At 34.3% G+C, this 21660-nt stretch overlaps 1 protein-coding gene across 1 annotated transcript; it reads left to right on the top strand.

The window, feature by feature from the left end:
* The first annotated feature begins 9333 nt into the window (after nt 1-9333).
* On the top strand, nt 9334-13084 carry LOC128216638 (uncharacterized). The gene is made up of 6 exons (XM_052923250.1): nt 9334-9450; nt 10122-10187; nt 10683-10772; nt 11372-11416; nt 11772-11791; nt 12334-13084. The coding sequence occupies exons 1-6, from the start codon at nt 9426-9428 to the stop codon at nt 12514-12516; spliced, it is 429 nt and encodes a 142-aa protein (XP_052779210.1). The 5' UTR covers nt 9334-9425; the 3' UTR covers nt 12517-13084.
* The last annotated feature ends 8576 nt before the right edge of the window (nt 13085-21660 follow it).

The following is a 21660-nucleotide window of genomic DNA, read 5'->3' as shown; positions in this document are numbered from 1 at the left end:
ATTTGCTGTTTGGAGAGAGAGAGAGTCAACGAATTTTAGGCGTCTTCAAAAACGAAAGTAGCAACTATATTGATAAGGGAGGTTATCCAATTTAAATTATTTGAAATGAGGTTCTTGTCTTTATTTAAACAAATAAAAAACAATCAATTTTGTTTTAATTCTTAAAGAAAAATTCCAAGTAAGAGTGAATAAACTATTCTTCACTTGACTTAAACCATAAACATAATAATGTATTGATTTAAACAATAAAATTGCAATGTCATTATTATTCTTCATACTCTTCATTGTATGCGTTTCTTAACAACCCTCTTTGTGTATGTTGTATGCAAAGTTGAAAACCCTTCTTTGCCTATGTTGTATGCGTTAGTCTATTTCTTTGTTGTATGCATTTCATACTGCATCCAACGTCGTGAAATACATGTATGCTAAACATTATTATTAAGATTGAAATTTAGAATGCAAGATTGGTTGTGTATGGGGTTCTACCAACAAAATATAACGGAAGTTTATAATGAAGACTGATTGTTTGGTATATGTTACGATATTTTTCCGTTTATCTAATGCCATAAAAGTTAATTACATTTATCTCGATTTTACTCATGTTTAGTATGATTTACAATTGATAATTTCTTCAATTTCATAAAAAAAAATTATACTTTGCCATTAAATTTTACATTCAGAGTTAAGCATCAGCTGGCTATTAATAACTGTTTATGCAAAACTTGTTCAAGCATCTAATTATCCATTGGGAAATGTGCTTAGTTTGAAAATAAAATATGAGATAGAATACTTTAAATAGGTTGATTTGAATATTTATGTCATTAGAATATTATATAATTACTTACCTACGGGCTTGTTATAAAATTGTTTAGCTTTGTCTTTTAATTGATTTAATAACCAAATTAAACTGTGCTATGTATATTTATATTCTTATTTTACAAACCATACTTGGGTCGACCTACAGTGGAAGTCTATTCTGAAAACTGATTGGCTGAAGGCTTGCCTGACGCTCGGCATTTAAATTGTAGTTCTTGGTAAAATGGTGTATTCAACCCAGGAATGTTGTATCTCGTGTATCGGTGCTTTAAACCGAGCACGTTAAAAAACCAAAGGGTCTCTTCGCAAAGAGCTAGGGTAACGCACCCGGATCTCTTGTATCATATTCTGTTTCTCAAAGTCTTCCAGTGTCTGGATTTGACTACGACTCTTTTATCTCATGTCACTTATGGCATTTAAACACAATTTAAGTCGGGATGTTGTCACGGCGGGGACAAGCCATAATGCAGCCTACAGGCACGGGCAGACCTTGATAAACTCAAATGATCAAACAAAAACCATACTTGGACTGGTTTTTTATCTACTTAAAAGCCGAATGAATCATTTTCTTGAAGTTATCTTTCTTCAGACGATTTCTTCACTTTTTTATTTCCGACTTCAGCTTTTTTAAGTAAGTGCGTGGATTCCCTATGGACCATTCACGTTGTTTTACAGTAGGTATTCAATATAAGACTATTAATTGTTCCTGAGATTTGATTTTTTTCTGCTGATCAATTTTATACAGTTTAATCATTTACTTTAGATGTTTTATTTTTTTATTTTATGATACTCAACTGTTGATTGTGACACTCGGCGAAATTATTTGCAGCTGACAAAGGCACTTATAGTTTCCTATTTACATAGTTAACTTATTATTGCCATTCGAGTGACTTGAATTTTCAATTGACTGTATTGAAAATGAACACATCTCAGTCGTTTTTCACTCCCAACCTAAGCCCTGTGTCGATGCTGAGGGTTCATGTAACCGCCCGTGTGGCTACCATAACTCGTTAAATAAGACAGGTCGGATACAGTTGCAAAAGGGTATAGCGATGCCTGTTCTGATTTTTGTACATGTTTCACTGTTTTAATATTAGTTGTTACCAATACACATTTTGTGACATAGATTGAGCATGGTCATATAAGAAAAGGGTCAAGACAAGATCTGTACAGTTCGAGGATGTGAGGATCATATCAATCCTTGAACAATTCATGTCGATGGTGCGGGGCGTATAGTCTATAATAAAAAACATGTTATACGCGATTCTTCCAATCCCTAACGTACGTGAAGGATATTCCATATCAAAAATTGTAATAAATATGTAAACGTTCAATTATTTTGACTACAGTGGATTCAATCAGCGGTAAAAGGCCCAGTTAAAGCCCTCTATTAGTCCTCCTCCCTCCAAACAATGAAAAAAAAAAGAAATAAAGAAAAAAATCTGTATACCATGCCCTCTTACCACTTATGCGATCTGAGTATCCTGCTGTGCAGTTTTGGGGGTTTTATTATAAAAAATCACACAAATGGACCCTAAATGGCCCTGAGCCAATCAAAAAATGCACAGGAAATTGGCCCCTATTTTGACACCAGTGCAATTAGCAAGAGATGCACAGCAGAGGATTATCTTGCCAAACATATTACAGTGGGGGTATTCCAACATGTGTTCAAAGCAATATCTGGGACATTTGTAAATTGTCAAAGTTGATTAATCATTCGACGTGTTTTTGTAATGAGCAGGCACATTACAGATATTAAAAAATACCGTAAATACGAAATGTACGTATGATTACTATCTCGAAAACGCCCCCTATTATGGCAAGTGAACACATCTTTTTATGATAAATGTACAGTAACTTACTCGTAGTATTGAACGATTTGTTTACGGATGAATGCCCATTTCCTTTGAGCGTTTCCATTTCGTGTAGACTTAATTCTGCCGAATATGTTTTTCATTCTGCAAAGCGAAACAGGTGGAGTAGACCCGTCACGTGAATAAACAGACGTTTAAAAACGAAATTATAAACTTCCTGTCAAAGGGAACTTACTGTGTAAGGCAACATATGTTCTTGTTTTTCCGTTGTTTGCCCTTGACGGTGTTTGTGCAATTATTCCTATGATTACAGATGTGGAACACACTTAGAATGATTAGATATTCTTTAAAACAATAGTCAGATGACATTAATTCAAATCTTAATGATTTTAATGGGTGAAGTGAGCGCAGCGAAAGGGACCTTCCTAATCATTAAGCTATTAGATCTGACTTCGAATACAACATCTTTTGCTGATATAATAGTGTCAAAACAAAATCTGACACAGGGAATTCTCGGTTTTCAACATTTATTCATCCTTAGTTTTTAGAATATTAAAAACATTGAATTAATATTTATAAATCTTATATTAGGGGCGTATTGTCACTGTAATGTAGCATTAAGGGCTCGTAATGTCTTTGCTGATACAGGAATTATGGGACGTAATGTCACTGGTGGTGCAGCATTAAGGGCTCGTAACGTCATTGCTGATGCAGGAATTATGGGGCGTAATGTCACTGATGGTGCAGCATTAAGGGCTCGTAACGTCATTGGTGGGGCAGCATTAAGGGTTCGTAATGTCACTGGTGGTGCAGCATTTAGGGCTCGTAATGTCACTGGTGGTACAGCATTAAGGGCTCGTAATGTCACTGGTGGTGCAGCATTTAGGGCTCGTAATGTCACTGGTGGTACAGCATTAAGGGCTCGTAATGTCACTGATGATGCAGCATTAAGGGCTCGTAATGTCACTGATGATGCAGCATTAAGGGCTCGTAATGTCATTGGTGGGGCAGCATTAAGGGCTCGTTATGTCACTGGTGGTGCAGCATTAAGGGCTCGTAATGTCACTGGTGGTACAGCATTAAGGGCTCGTAATGTCACTGATGATGCAGTATTAAGGGCTCGTAATGACACTGCTGGTGCAGCATTAAGGGCTCGTAATGTCACTGATGGTGCAGCATTGAGGGCTCGTAATGTCACTGCTGGTGCAGCATTAGGAGCTCGTAATATGGTGGTGGTGCAGCATTAAGGGCTCGTTATGTCACTGCTAGTGCAGCATCAGGGCTCGTAATTTCACTGTTGGCGCAGCATTAATGGTTCGTAATGTCATTGCTGATGCAGGAATTATGGGGCGTAATGTCACTGATGGTGCAGCATTAAGCGCGCATAATGTCACTGAAAGTGTAGCATTTATGGGGCGTTATGTTCCTGAGGATGTAACGTACAAAACATATGTTACATTCATTCAGGTGGCCATTTTTCAGATTCACCAGATGGCTGAGTTCATACACATAAAGGTGTCCGTTTCGCATATATATTCGTTAGCCGAGGTCGTACAAACAGGCGGCCGTTTTGTACATTCACCTAATGGCCGAGGTCATACAAACAATTGGCAGTTCCGCACGTTCTTCCGATGGTCGGGGCAAACACATAGATGGCCGTTTCGCACATACACCCGATGGCCGAGGTCAAACAAAAAGATGGCAGCTCAGCACATTCACCAGGGCAATAAACAGGTGATTTCCGTTTTAATAGTGATACAGATGGAAAAAAAACTGACACCATGGCAACACACATGGGATATTCCAACACCAGAGATTATCGTACACATCGGATTCTCATGAGGGATGCTCCAACATCAGGGCTATAAGCAGGGGTTTATCAAACGTCAAACAATACAAAGTGGTTTCTCCGACACCAGAACAGATCCAAGATGGTGTCTTGTAAAGAGGACAAAACATAGGGCATTCTTCAACCTCGAGCAATACAAAGGGGTTTTCCGACTCTACCTGGGCAATCAATACAAAGATTATGCTCCAACACAAAGGCAATACACAGGTAATAATCCAACACAAGGGCAATACACAGGTGGTGCTCGAACACAAGGGCAATACACAAGTAATGCTCCAACACAAGGACAATACACAGGTGATGATCCAATACCAGGACAATACACACGTGATACTCAAACACCAGGCCAATACACAGTAGATGCTCCAAAACAAGGGCAATATACAGGTTATGCTCAAACACAAGGGCATACACGAGTGATGCTCAAACACCAGGGCAATACACAAGTGATGCTCCAACACCTAGGCAATACACAGGTGAAGCTCCAACACCAGGGCAAAACACAAGTGATGCTTCAACACCATGGAAATACACAAGTGATGCTTTAACATCATGGCAATACACAGGTGATGTTCCAACACCAGGGCAATACACAGGTAATGCTCCAAGACAAGGGCACTACACAGGTGATGCTCCAACACCAGGGCAATACACAAGTGATGCTCCAACACAAGGGCAATACACAAGTGATGCTCCAACACCAGAGCAATACACAAGTGATGTTCCAACACTAGGGCAATACACAAGTGATGCTCCAACACCAGGGCAATACACAAGTGATGCTCCAACACCAGGGCAATACACAAGTGATGTTCCAACACCAGGGCAATACACAAGTGATGCTCCAACACAAGGGCAATACAAAAGGGATGCCCCAACACCAGGGTAATACACAAGTGATGTTCAAACATCTAGGCAATACACAGGTGATGCTCCAACACTATCGGTTTACAGTGTAGATGCTCCAACACCTGAGCAATATACATGTGATGGTACGACATCTGGGAAATACACTGGTGATGCTCCAACACCAAGACAATATACAAGGCATATTCCAAATCAAACACACATGATGCTCCGACATAAGGGCAATACACAGTTGTTACATTGCTTAGGATTAACAAGCTATACATTTCTTTAACCAGGTACTAAGTATTCATACAAGTCCCGTATAACAGAATTTGGGTGAAAGTGACTTGCGATCGAAATTATTTTATGATAGTTACGATTAACTTTAAAAACGCCTAGACATTAAATGCAACGCAACTATAATTAAACATGATCAATTCAATTTGAATAACATACAACCACAATGTTGGATCTGTTATTTAAATTTGTATGAAAAGCTTATCAAAACACCGCAAACAAAGTAAATCCATTTGAATATTTAGTTTAAAACCTAAACAGGTTATTGATTTACCACTTTTATAATGTGTTTGGTTAAACCGCCGTCACAGAGTAGATGTGATTTATATATTGCTACCCATAGTAGATTATCGATAAAGTTGAGTTGAGGTTTAAAGCCGTCCTTCTGCACTTTACCAATTTCTATTGAATTCGGAATGATAATTGACAAAGTGTGCAGGTAATAAGGATTTCCGACATAAACGTATGTTGCATTTTGTTTTGTATTTTGTTTCAGTAATGTTTAAATGTTATAAGTATTAATTTTCCAAAATAAATTAACCTGTAGTGTCTCAAGCGTTTTGCACGTTTAATTGGTGAATGCATACTTTTAACTTTTTAACGGCAGCATAGGGTTTAAGATTATATTTTGTCGAGTGACAATATAATTATACTGATTCAACTTTTTTAAATCAACAATGGCAGACTGTCTATTCACGAAAACAATTGTACGGTAGATGTGAACAGTTTTGTCATCTCATTATACACAATAACACCATTTTTGTACAATTATTAAAGTGTCTAAAACTAAAAGATGCACCTTCATTCTTCCAAAATGGCATGTGAATAAAATGGGAGTAATTGCAAAGCTTAATAACTCCGTGGCAAATTTTCAATCTATAATTCTTCCCCCCCCCCTCCCCCTTACTTTGACCTTACGACTGATCCGATCAACAAGTGATCGATGGCATAGGGGTTGATTTTTCCCTTGGCCATGACTTAATAACTAGTTCTCAGAAGTAAGAAGGGCTTAATTTTGTCATACCCACGACTTGGTAATCTCTAAGTCGCGGCCATGACGTACCGTGTTGTGGGAACGAGTTAGTAAATCGTTGAATTATGACACGAGATTACTAAATCGTAGGAACTAGGTAGAAAGCCGTGGCCATGTCACACTAAGTCGTGGAAACGAGATAAATATATATTTCACAAATGTCACATCTATGCCATCGAAGTTTGATGTGAAAATGGAGGAATGTCCTTTATATCGTTGCCTTTTAGTTGCAATAATGACCTATAAAGCACTCAAATTGATTTGTCCTGTGGATAATGTAAATGATGTCTGTCATTTTTATCTTTCATTTGAAAAACTTCTATAGCATTTATATTAACAAAATATGCTAATTATAACATCTGAAGTATACGCCAAATTATCGAGGGGTTATTAAGTATTTATGTTATTTGCTCTTTTGACCATTCTTATGACAAACTTCTTTTACGTTTGTATTTACAGAATATGCTTTTTGTAAATTCTGACATATACGCCCATTTGAGGCCGCGAAATGTTGATCGGAAGGAACGTCATCCTGGTGCACGCGAACGGAATTCTAACAAGCGCCAACGTTTGCAAGACAAACGTAAAATACCACCAGAGAATGCTCCGAGGTCACGGGCAACAGAACCTCAGTTTCACCCAACTTACAGTCATGACTCAGCAGTGAAGGATTTCGGTCGACATGAGACCTTTTCTGAGCAGAACGAACAACAGAAAGTGACGTCATATTATCAGGAACTCTCAACTATTGAGGCTATCCGAAAAAGTATTGATAAAACCTCACGCGCCATCTGCACCATCAGCTAATATTCCAAACTGGATGCTTAATTTACGTTAAAATCTCGGGCGTCCGAGACATTTTCCGAGCGCGCCTCTTTAACATTTGTTGAAAATAATTCAGAAGACAATATTGACAACTTAAGTGATTCTGAAAAAGATTATCTAGAGGCAGTCCCAAACGAAAACATACACCAAGAAAAGGCTAAAAGTGTTCCAATCCCCGATAACAAAAAAAGAGAAGTTTACGGTGACACCTCAGTTTGGCCAAAACAGAACAAGAGTGCTCGCCCCTTATCAAATACGTTCAGAATAGCGACACCATTTTCCGCTGGGTGGACAAACACGGAAGATACAGGTATATTGTTTTCTTATTAAAATACAGACCCGATGTTGAAACATGTATATCAAGTGCAATATATTCCGTAATTTAAGATTCGGTTGCCGGAATTCAACAATACCTTATACGCAGTATACCTTCATGCTACTTAAGAGAATTAAACAATATTTACAGAAATTAATAATAAGTTCGTTTTGTACAGAAGCTTGCTTCTATCTCCAAGACTAAATTACACGACAGAAGAGTTATTATTGTGTAAATCATTATTTATGGCAGGCTTGCAGAAGATATGCTAGAACGAGGGAGGTCTCTATCCAGTAATCAGGGTTTTATAAAAGAAATGGCTTAACTGTATATTAGATATGACCCATATCATACACATATATGTATTTTTAAATCAAATACTCTGTAAATCTTGACCCATAGCAGACACGCTGAGGCTTGTATAAAGTATTTGTCAGACCTGACCCATATTACGTACGTCAATAAGTACTTGATCTTATATGTGACCTCGTTCCGGACAGTTCCACCCGACTCGACTATCTATAAAACTTGTTTCAAAGGAGTTTGCTTATCTTTGATCATCAACTTGGTTTGTGAATTCCAAATATTAACATTAAATTTCTAACAACGAATATTCAATATTTATACCAGACATGACTTATATTGAAACCAGACTTATGCTACATATACCCATCATTTCAGAAGTATTTGTTGTAGATTATTACCTTCAAGTATATATGAATACACGATACAGTACAAGTATTAAAAGAAATATGTTGCATTTTTAATACAAAAATGGGAATTTAATTCACTAGTGCTCACTATTTTAATGAATTTATTCAATATTTGATTCTGTAGTCTGGAGTTTTTGACACCAAACCATATTTATATTGTCGACAGACTTTGTGCAACAATATATAAAACTATTTATTATTGTAGGTATATACTTACAATGTTTAACCACAACTAAGAAAGCGCTTGCGCTTTTATCATTAAAGTTGTCAATCTCGTATACAATAGATTTCCTTATATTTACAAACTGGGTATTGAAATGTTTGTATTTTTATCAATGTTATCAATTATTCAAACTGAATAAACTGACTTCCATCAAACAGCTTTTCAATATTTATCTTTCATTTTTATTAAAACAAACACTTTTGTGAGCTATCAGCAGCAAACTATTGACGTTTCAAAAGTTTGCCATGTTTGTATTTAGCAAAATTGTTATCACCAGTTTTTAATTAATTTCGCTCCATTAGAATTATCGTGGCAGCGAACGCCAAAATTATTACAATATGTCTGACGATAAATACAAAATTATCGACTTGTATTTGAAAAGACTTGGGCCAACAGTTTCTGTTAAAGGGATTTCGATTGAACATATTGTGGATTAAATTTTAAAATATTTGCTACAGATGTACATGCATGAGTAAAACTTAATTTTATTAATGAAACGTGCTGACATTCTTCAAAGAAAATGCTTATTACGTTTTGCTTTTTAAAAAAGGATTACGCAAATGGCTCAATTTGCATTGAATGATATGAATAGATGAGACTTCTGAAAACGATGTGCATATGTTATTTTTTTGTTATAAACGTTTAAAACTTGTGTGTTTTTATTTTATGTAATTGTGGTTTTTGAACATCATGGATGAATACGATTTGCTGTTCAGTAAGAACTATTGATAACAATTTTCCTTGATTTTTAAAATAAAAATAAAAATGGTAACATCAAAACAATTGTTTTAAAATTTATTTGCTCGTTTTCACTTTCTGTTATAATTGAATTAATTCGTTTACCTTTTTATTCTTGAATGATTCTTATCTTATTAATCATTCAAGTAAGGTAATTCATTTACGTCTTTATTTCTACAATGATTTTCTACTTATATAATTAATATATCAATTTATGTATTCATTAACCTCTTTATTTCTTCATTAACGTTCTTTTTATCTTATGCGAGGACAAACGATAAAAGTCAATGCTGTAGATTAATCAAATCACTCAAAACAAGACAGAAATACATCAACATTAAAAAAAATGTTTTAGCGCATATACTCATCAATACTAATTATGTAGCAGAAAACATATGTAATACAACAACAATTAATTCAATGTCGCAAATATGTGTTTAAATATTGTGCTTCATTCAGACGCTTGAAATTATATTTGTCTACAAAAAATCATTGAGTTCGTTTACCTTTCTTGGCATGCGTTGTTACCAAGGCGATTAAAGATGGTGTCGATGCAACAGAGTGGAATAATAGTATATGACAAGTCCATTTAATTACATGTTCCTACCAATTTAATACACCTGCTATGATATAGATTAACTTTTTAAGGTCCGCGTCGTTACCAAGGCGATAAGAAGGTGATGTCTATGCAACAAGGTGGAATCAGGAGTACCCGTATGTAGCTATTTTCAGATGATTAACATATTTAAACAAGACAGAGCCTCATTCGTGTACCAAAATCATACCATATTATAACATCATTCTGATTTGATACGGTTTACAATTGAAATATCACGAATTTGCAAATAGAGCCCGGTGAACATAAATGGGAAATTTTGATTCCTGGTTATCCCATATTAATTAGGTATCATTTGAAAAGGCTTAATGTGTAGATGAAGAAAATTTAAATAATGAGCCGATGGACATATTATACAAACGCTGTTAGGTCCCGAAACATTGAAAAATCTCTCAATGCACTTCCGATTTCTGTTAAAAAATACATCTGCATTAGCTATATATGCAATATATGTTATTGAACGAGAATATCATGTTTCATTACTCCTGTAACAGCTCTAGTTCAGTGTTTCAATTTTAAATTTGAGTTTTGATTATTTTATTGTTTGGGCATTTTTAATGTCATGTAATGTATTGTTTCTTTATTTATTTCAGCTATGCAGCCGAAATCTAAGAAATATATTAACCAGATGTTAACTTTCCACCATATGAAACACCATGAAAAGAAAATAAGGCTGGCAAAACGTAAGCAAACCAATTGTAAAAAAAGTGAAAATGCTCAGTGGCGAACATACTGTATTGTAGCAACATAAATAAAATGATAATTACTACTGCTTCTGCAGACGAGCAGAATCAAGAACCATTATATTAAGTTCGTTAACTCAAATCATGATTAATATATTTGACAACGGCAATTATAATAACAGTTTAGTGTTCGAAATTAGCTTTTGTTCAATTGAATGGCAGAATTTATACAAGAGGAAATTGGGTAAATCAGCAATTAGCCGTTATTGATTTTACTCAGCTAAATCGGAAGATTTAAACAGAGTCATGATAAGTTAAACTAGAATCTTAAACACCAAGTTGGTTAAAGGGTTGTAAAATGTATTTACCGAAATAAATAGGTCAAACTACATAATAATTAACTTTTACTATTACTTTACTACAATTTGATCGCTTTTATATAAGTGAGTTTCTTAATCTATGTTTCAAGTTAAGACAGTATGCATGTGTTCACACTTCGTTTTCATATTGTTTTATAGCAGCATGACAATTTTGAATTTGTTAGATTTGTAAAAGTTTTCATTTGTTATTTGACCATGGCATTTCCATTTTATACACAGCCGCCATTGACAGCAAGATGCCGAACACCTTTAAATATGCATTAGGTAGGTATGTTTTCACTAAGTTCCATGCAATAACAAGTGCAGTTGATTTGCTATGTCAACTTTTGAAATATAACTTAAGGACCCAATAAAACCGGTTTTCAATGAACTGTGTATTAAAAATTGTTTCTAATTTCAAACAGATATAACTCGTACCTATAACCATTATTAGTCTTTTTAAACTGTTACACAAACTTAAAACAAGGCATGAACTTACTTACATTACAAAACTTTCGTATAGCATATATATACATGATAACAGATGAACTCTCTTCTAAACAAAATATTAAATACTTCCCTGTTGATCCTCACCCTAATGCCCTTCGGTGCTTTGATTTTCGTGTTGTCTCTTTTTCAGACCGGAAGCGTTTGGTTGATGTAAGTTTAAGATGAGATTATTAACAGCAAATAAGTTTTTGTTTGATATACAATTCAGGGATTTTTTTTTTATTACATTCAGTTACCGGTCAATTTCACAAGTAATTTTGAACATTTCATTCGATTCATATTCAAGGCCAAATAAACTACTTGTGTACATGTCATTGATATAAGCTATTATACATTGGCTCTTCAAGAACCTAAAAGACTTGTTTATGATTTATTTTTCGTTCAGAGGATTTAACCAAAATTCTTATCTCATGGAAATTGTGAGGAATTCTGCTTTAAAACTCCATAGAATAAATGTATTATGACCAAAAGAAATTAAAATCAAATTATTTTGAGCGTAAATCTACTTTGTTGTTATATCTTTAGCAACGGATTAGCGACTCTTGGAAGTTTTTTAAGAATTCCACTAATATTTTTACAGCCTTCATATTTAGCTGGCTTTCAAGAACCATTGTTAAAAAAGAGATAATCATGAAACCAAAATGAAATCAAAACATTTTTAAGGCAATTCTACTTTGTTTTTATTTCCTTAGCAACGGATAAGCGACTCTTGGAGCATGTCAAGCAATTCTCCTACGCCAATGACTCAGAGGAGATTCCATAACGACAAGAACGTGACGTCATCAGATTCGCAAAATGTGACGACACGAAGAAATGTATCAAATGAAGACACAAGCGAAACAAAACAAACTAAATACGTTGTAAAGAACAGATAGCATTTGTGACATTTATAACATTAACTTTAATTAAAATACTGTTAACCATCGCGACATTAGATAAAGTAACGATTTTCTAGATAATGCTTTTGAACACAACAATATTAAAAACATTATTTTATATTGAGGTGCATACCAACGGGAAATATGAAACAAATATTGCAATGGCATGCGTTATTTTGTGGGTCATTTTGGCCCTTACCTTGTGCTTCTTGAATGGTTTTCAGTATGAAATTAAAGCCTTCCTTATGGTCATACAGGATTGACTTGTTTCACGGTAAAGGTCCGTTATTCATATCACGTAATCAGATTGGCTATATCATTCTGAGATCCAATTAAGATCAATATTGAATACCACCCCTGAACAGCGTGTTTGATTGTTGTACTTTTTATCTATAGTTCTGTCCCTGTATTTGTCAATTTAGTATTCATGTTCAAGTCATTAATATTGCTTTTTAAGTTTGAAAAGGTCGAGTTTTGTCATTTCATTTTAAGAAAAGCTCTAGTTGAAGGTCACCGTCATAAAAGGTCAACTAAGTCATTAAGTTAAATACAACAATAATGCCTGTTTTCCTCGACATCTTCTTCTTACCAAACTCGTTATGAATCTTTAGAACGACGTTTGCTTTTGTTATATGAAGGTCAAGAATTACAGTATAACATTTGATAAAAAATATCCCATGAGGCTAACCCAGGGAAGAGCATGCTTAACATGATTATCCCCATGTGTACATAACCAGATATTTGTAACAAATTAATGTCATATTACATATGCAGAAGGGCTTTTATATTGAACTCGAAAACTGGTCATTTCATTCAAAACGCAGTAATTACGTTAAATTTCTGCTGACACAGTTTCAAATCACTACGAAACATATTTATAGTCTTTTTTGTCACAAATCAAAATTAAGTTTAAATAATTGTTATAAACTATATAACCAGGTCATTATGCAAAAGCCTGGAAACAATACATTTTTTCATTATCCTCGTGTTTTTAGCCTTATTGCACTCCTCATGATCACCTTTAGAGCAGTTTTGTCCGTATGATATAACAAGAGGTCACTCAATCTAATACATAAGTTTTAAAAAGGTCGTATAAACATCATGTCAAGTTAAAAGCGAAGTAACTTGTCATGTCAGTGCTATAATAGGAGGTCGTTTGTTAAATAATGTAATGCAAACTACAGGGACAACCCATCAGTAAAAAAACTTATGTATCCTTTGTACACAACCAGCTACTATTATCATCCATAGTCAGAAGAGAAAATGGGCCATTTAATTGAAAACACAGGAATAAGATCATATAATGCAAACGAGTTTCAGTTTTCCGATTATCTATCAAATCACTGCGAAACGTTTTTTATATTCTTTATTTGTCACAAGTAAAAGTTAAGTTCAAATATTTGTATTTTACTATAATACTACGTCACTAGGCAAAAGGCTGGATATATACATATTCACATCATCCTCGTGTTATGACCCTTTCAATGAGTTCGTTATAATTACCTTTAGAGTATTGCCGTCATTGTATGAAAAAAGGTCACTCACTCTAGTACAGAGTACACCATAAGTGATTCATTTTGTTCAGCATCCCGATTTCTACAAAACTCATTGCTTTTCATAAGGAGCCATTACTCTTCAATTTAAAGGAATCAGTAATGCTCCGTGAGTGGCACATAGGGTCGGGGCAATATTTTTTCTACATAAATTCAGACCCATTTAGTTTAGTGGGGCTGTTATGTGGGTCAAATATCGCCCTTTACAAAGGATTTTCATTTAAAAGATTTTGATTAAGCATTCTATGTATAGAGTTCATTTCAAATGGTAAACAAACGGAAGCATAAAAATGAAGCGCTAAATGAGATAAAATCATTAGCTAAATGTACTCATATAATAACAGATGTATATTGTAATTTTAACAATGAAATGATAAATTGAAATATAGAAAATATACGAGTTGATGCATCTTTTAATTGTACATTTCGTACATTGTTTAGGTATTTGAATGCTTAAAACAAATAAGTAAAGCATAACTCAATAATCAAGAATTAAATAGACGATGAATTAAATTGCTTTTTTGTGTGTTTTACTCATTTTTTTAAATGCGAACAAAAAATGGCATTGATAGGTTTTTAATACGTTTAGATTTTAAACTGATTAGTGAAGAATCGTAGCTGATCGCTGAAGACTCTTCAAGATTAAGCTTTAGCTGCACAGTTGCACAGTTGCATATAGCCAAGCCTTCTGTTTACATATGCAAAGGCACAATTTTAGTGTCAATGCTGACTTAAATCACGTCAAAATATCCTGGGGAGGAGGGGGAGTGCATGCAGTGATTGACAGTCGCACGGCATCATTTTAGGGATACAATCTGGGAGTGTAAAACACTAAGTCAGTTAGAAGTTATTAAGTTACATATCCGTTAATAAGAAACGAAGAAAGAACTTAATAAACTCAAATATAAACTAAGTGTTTGAATTTTAGACTGATGATTTGTAAACGGCATCCTATTTTTGCCTTGACATGGCAAGTAACTTCGCTTTCGACATGACATAATGTTTATATTTATAAAGGCAACGGCAAAACTGCTCTAAATTTATTGGTGAGAATTACATTTAAATGCTTAAAACACGAGGATAATGCCCAAATCTCGTGTTTCCAGTCTTTTGCCCAGTGACATAGCTAAACAGTTTATACCAAATATTAGAACTTAACTTTTGCTTGTAACAAAAAGAATATTCAAAAATATTTCGTAGTGATTTGATAGGAATTCGGTAAGCAGAGTTCCAACTCGTCTGTATATCTAAACCTTTTTTCTGCGTTATGAATTAAATTACACATTTTCGAGTTCGATATAAAATCTTTGCTGACTATCAATGCTGGCAATAACTTCTTATGTATACATTTTGATGACAGAGTATAAGACATCTGATTGTCGATTATTATCAGATGATTCACAAATTACTTAACCTACATCTTACACAAACGAAAAGCGTTCGAAAGATTAATATCTAGTTTTGTTTTAATATATCCGTCGAGGGAAACGGAATGTTCTTGTTTTTGACTAAGTGACTCAGTTTGACCTTCAATTAAAACTATTCTTGATAGTAAAATGATACATATCGGGAAAAATAAGCTTGCTATTGTAATACAAATAAACATGAACACAAGATGACAGTGGTTTTCTTTTTAAGAAGTCCACCTCGCACATTATACGTTCGTGGGTTTAAGCCACACCAGTGGCTTCTTCTCTTCGGTTTTCATACAGGACAATATAACTGGTTTCTACCAAAAAAGCGGACTGAAATTTGATAAAGATTGGGTAGAATTTTTCTCTTAAGTTAATTAAGACAAACAAAGAAAGTATGTTTCAGGGTGTTTTGTAACTGAATGTGAACATGATGAGATTTTCCATTGCATGATAAAATAAACATATTAAGGTGTATTTTTCACTTTTTCCTTTCACTTTGAGAAAAAACTTTTTCTTTTTGTCTCTAAATGTGAACATGTTGTAATGAGAATAAACATGTTAAGAGGTCTTCTTTATACCTCAAAGTAAACATTTTGAGATTATCCATTTTACTATGAGAATAAAATCATAAGGTGTATTTTTTTGTCTCTGAATGTGATTATGCTGAGATGTTACCTTTAATCACGAAATTAACATGTTCAGATGACTTTTTTTGTACCTGTTTGTGAACATGTTCAGATGTTCCCTTGCATGATGAAATATAAATGTTTCGGTGTCTTGTTTGTGTCTGACTATAAATATATTAAGAGATGAAGTCTTTCATGATGAAATATACATGTTTATGTATCCTTCTTGTCTCTGAATGTCAATATTTTGAGATGCCCTCTTTCGCTATGAGCTTTAATATGTTAAGGTTTCTCTTTTTTCCATTAAGGTGAACATGTTGTGGTATCCCCTTAGTTCCTAAAATAGTTGTTTTTTGTAATGTTCTCTCCCTATAAACGAGAAATGAGAATTCCATTTAAGTTGTATTCTTATTTTCGTTCGTTTATGCAGTATGACCACTAGGCCGCGATTTTGCAAACCCATAGTGATGCATTGAGTGTGGTATATTGTCCATTTTGTCTCTGATTGTAATGGGGTTAGATTTCCGTTTCTGAGAATTATAGTGTTGGATTCCCTCTGAGTGTGATTATGTTGTATTAATCCCATAGTCTCTGAATGTGATAATGTTTTGTCCCTTTCGTCTCTGAGTGTGAAAAAACTGGATTTTCCCCCTTGTCTCTAAGCGTGATAATTTTGAAGTGTCCATTTTTATCCCTGATCGTGACAATGTTGATTTCCCCTTTTGTCTCTGCTCGTTTCCGTTTGTCACTGAGTTTTCCATGTGAAACGATGTTGAAATATTTTAATTTATTTCTGAGTGTGATCATGTTAAATATTTTGCTTTGTCTCAAAGTGTGATGATGTTAAAATTAAACTCACATTTCTGAGTCAGATCATGTTTAATATTCTGCTTGGTCTCCGAGTGTGATGATGTTAAAATTGAACTCATATTTCTAATACAGATTATGTTGAATAACCCCCTGATTGTTAGCATGATGAATTGTTCTTTTGTTTCTGGCGTTACAGAGTTTTCCTATTGTCTGAGTGTGATCATGTTGAAGTTGAATAGCTCAATTTGTTTCTGAATGTGACTTTTGTTGAATTGTTCCCATTGTTTTGGAGCGTTTTAATATAGAGTTCTCACCACTTTGCCTGAGCGTGATTATGCTGATTTTTTTCCAATGTTCTCCTGGTATGATTGACATACTTTTAAAATATATATGATTTATTAGGAGTTGTACAAAATTGTTTTAATTGTAATATTTGTGTATGTGACACAGAAAGTTTTCAATTATGCCAAAACATGAGGAGCTTGTCATAAGATATTGGTTTGTCATCAAGTATTGAATAGTACTGTTAATGTAAAGGCACCATGCTTATAAAAATAATAAAAAAAAAAATAAAAAAAAAATAAGTTATATGAGGTTTTACCTCCCCAAACTACATTTTAAATACATTGTTATTGTGATTCATCTAATGAGATTAGCTGTGTTGATAGAGTATGATTATTGTAAACATTTCAAAAAATTGATTGTTGTGGTATTTTTGGAATAAACTAAAAATTAACCATCATTTGATGTGTGTGTTCAAGTTAAGCTGAACGTAGTCGATACGTTGCTCAACAAAATTTCGACGTCAATATGAAATATTTTCTATATGTACTGACAATTGATCAGCACAAAGTGGTAAGCTTGTTTTAATCATATATGTGAAAAAATACTTTTCGGAGAAGTAAGTGAAAAACCCCGCCATCATCAGGCACCATCATTTCTTTAATTTTATCCCCAATGGCGTCATTAGATATTGAAATCTCATCGAAAAAACATAGATAAACGATATGCACGTAAACAAGCATAATACAATTTTATTTTAATATTTGCACACAAAGGTAAGATCAATGGGAAACATATATAATAACTCGCGTTTTTCATATTTTGTTTTGTTCAACGTCAAAAGTTGAACAAGATAATAGTAAATATTCGACTCAGAAAAATAAATGGCTAAAGACCACAGTTATCTGCCCCCCCCCCCTTTAATTCGGATGTTAGTGCAGAAAAAAACAGTGCTTTTGTTTAAATATCAATATTTTGTTCAAGGAAAAAGAAAGGGATGCTCTTTTTTCCATAACGCTGAACATATTTTAAGACTGTTTTGCAAAAAAAAATGATAGTTTCCAGTGTGAATATTGGAAGCCACATTGCCTGTGGAACTGTTAAAATTGCTTCTTTGTAGCCTTTGTTCCGTCTTGACCTTAGGGTCAAGTATTTCTACTCAATTTTGTGAGATACGGCAAAAACAACCTTATGTTTTCTTGTGATTAATTGTTTTGTTTTGGATTGTTCGACAGCAGTCTGTTATTTATTAATTTGGGGCTGCTTTAAAGTGAAAAGCCAGGTTAATATTTAAATGAAACATATAATAAAAATAACTGTTAGGCCTTCTAACAGTCCATCGCACCCGTAATCTGCGTACGCTACTTGGAGCTACTTCCCGTCCAGTCCAGTACCAGCTAGTGATAATACTGTTGCAGTTATATACATATGTCCGCAAGTAGTTCTTTTCATTCTTGTTTCATATTACGTTAAAGTGAGCATCTTCTAAGAACGTAATCTGAAGCTTTTGTGGTAGAGCGTCGACTGTTTGTAACAGGGCTCCGAAGGCGGCAACATCAGCGTCCGCACTGTGAGCATTGAAGAATATGTTCAATATATTTTGGACGAGTGCAGACAATTTGTAGCTTGTAATTTCAGGAAATATTACTTTGCATAGCCATAAAGTTTCCGCAAAACAATAAATGTGGAAATGGCTTATAATACAGCTCAGACATTTAGTTATCATTAATCTTGTGTCAAAATCAGCATCGTGTGCTATTAGGACGGGGTGTTTAACTTCTTCAACCACTCGGAAATCGATGACAGGCCAGTAAACACGTCCATAGACTCAACCAGTGTTTTGTAATAAAACATTTGCTCTCCATGTATCGCCATTCCGGTAAGCGATGTGATAGATGTCAGAATACAGCCACCTGCGGGTATGACATCGTTTTCTGTTTTATTGAGCAAGTGCACGATATCGACAAACACTCAGATTGCACGTTGAATTTGCGTAAACTAATGGAGTTACATTCTAAGTCAGTTGGATAACATAAATGAAATCTAAATTATTGAGAATGACTCTTTCGCTACATACTCTTATATAACGTTTAAGAGCAAATGTTTTACTCGCCCCAATGACCATGTTTTGCGAGCATGTCGTCGCGCAATAAAGCGGGTTTGCAGATGTGCATGTATGTGCATGCTTGCACGTGTTTGTGCGTGAATCTCGAGGAGGGCCCGGCAGTGTTTTCAAGCTTCACCGAAATCTAATATATACCACAGAATATTTTTTTTTCAAGACTGCCATTTTAATCAGTTGATAAGACAGATGCATATTGAAAAAGGTTCAGATATGTGATGAAACAAAAATCAATAAAAACTTCAAACTAAATAAATATTATCATTAATTTGCAGTTGACACCGGAAAAGTTAAATATTAAATCGGTGGCGAAGGCAAGCGGTAAACATATCGTACTCTTGATCAGAAGGTCCCGTGTTTGATCCCCACTCGGAGCATCATTATAATTCGGGAGTGCTAACAATGTCTATGAGGTTATAAACCACATGTATATAACACATCTTAAAATGCTATGTAACATTTTCATCGTAAGAAGATAATCGCGGGGTAAAACAAATGATAGTTTTACCATTACGTGTGTACGAGTACATTCATAATCTCCATTGTTCACGAACCGATACATATATAAATCATTAATGCAAATCCATCAAAAACAACTTTTGATACAGAAAAACATCTTTCCGTTTCATTTGCCTAATGTTACTATAACATTTCGTTTTTGTTCTATGAATACATGCCGTTCTCTTGGCATTCATTTCCTCAAAATATCACTATTTGACGTCATTATTACGATAGCGGACACCGAAACAACGTTGACGTCAGCAACGTTAAAATACATTTTTGAACGCATTGTTTTAAGTACACAAAAATATAGGAAGTGCCAGGCATTTAACGAAGACATGTTCACACTAATGTCAGTCGATGGGCGTAAAGAAACGCACAATTATCCAAAGGCACACATCTTATCTTCCGTAATCTAGATAATTTACCCACGATTTTAAATTTGGTAATGTTATCGTTATATAACTTAATTCAGGCATCTCTAAAGCAATTTCCATTACTTTATGATGAAATATCGGTAGTCGAGATGCGCCAAATGTATCACTCGATGTGAGAAATCGTATGGTGTCAGATAGCATCCTTTAGCACTAACCGACGACGCGTGTATAAGTTATTTTAGCAAAAATGCGAAAACAAATCTGACACTTCCTTCTGGCCAATTTACAAAAATAATGAAATATATTTTATATTGAATGTCAATTAAAACTATGACAGCTGCACCTCTTAAACAAATGTTGATATATACTAGTAAACGAATTGTCTTTGAATTCCACGATTTCCACACACTTACAAATCAGTTAAAGGCTGTTGTGAGATTGGTGAATTGATAGTATCACGCGAAGCTTTCAATTAATTAAGGAAAGGTTCGAAAATCCAGAAACTTGTGAATGAGTTTGAGTGGCCAAAGTATCGATTTTCTAAAAATATTTGGACTGTGCCAGCGGGAGGGGGATTCACATTAATTATGCTACCAAATAAGACCAGAATTTATTTGTATACAGTCGAACCCCGTTGGCTCGAACCCCAGGGACCGTCGAAAATACCTCGAGCCTCGAACAATTCGAGCCAAGCGGTATGCTTTCCTCAGTATAATGAAATCGGTCGTTAACATCAGTTCGATCTAACAAGGAATTCGAGCCAATTGAGTTCGAGCCAACGGGATTTGACTTTACTTTAATTATATCTTTTGCTGTTGTTAAGGTTTCAAACAGTAAACTAATAATACGATAATTCAGTTCAGATGCATTACTTGGGAAATATGTTTTGGTCCAAAAACATGAGGGAGTCCATTTAAACACTTTTTTGACATTAGTTTCATCTAGTACACCAATGTTTGTATAATTTATTCAATAAATATATGAGGAATCAAGTTGCACATTGGACAACGTCTTTTAAATCATTCAATTTATGTATGAATATACTATTTTAACTATGGTCAATGTCTGTTCAAACAATTCAATCCATCTTTTTGGAAACAATTTACAATTCGGTGAATGTCTAAAAAATTATTCATTCGATATACATGTATAAGGATACGTACATATATGTTTAATTTCAATAAAACACAAAATGAACACCATATTTACTTAATACAAACTGCATGAAAAAATGACACATCGTGTCTATAACTCTATAATTTATATTCCGAATCATTCTTTTACACAATTACATTTTTTCATTAAACATTCACAAGTAGGAACCAACTTGTTGGTATATTTCATACACAATCAGCTACTAACATTTCAATTAATAATACACATTCTCATACTCGTATATTATTTTCTTATAACACATTACTACACGACTTGTCACTAATGAGAACTGTTAGAATT

The sequence above is a fragment of the Mya arenaria genome, chromosome 14, assembly GCF_026914265.1.
Source record: "Mya arenaria isolate MELC-2E11 chromosome 14, ASM2691426v1".
In the NCBI taxonomy this organism is placed as follows: Eukaryota; Metazoa; Mollusca; class Bivalvia; order Myida; family Myidae; genus Mya; species Mya arenaria.
This window is presented reverse-complemented; position numbering and strand designations above follow the sequence as displayed.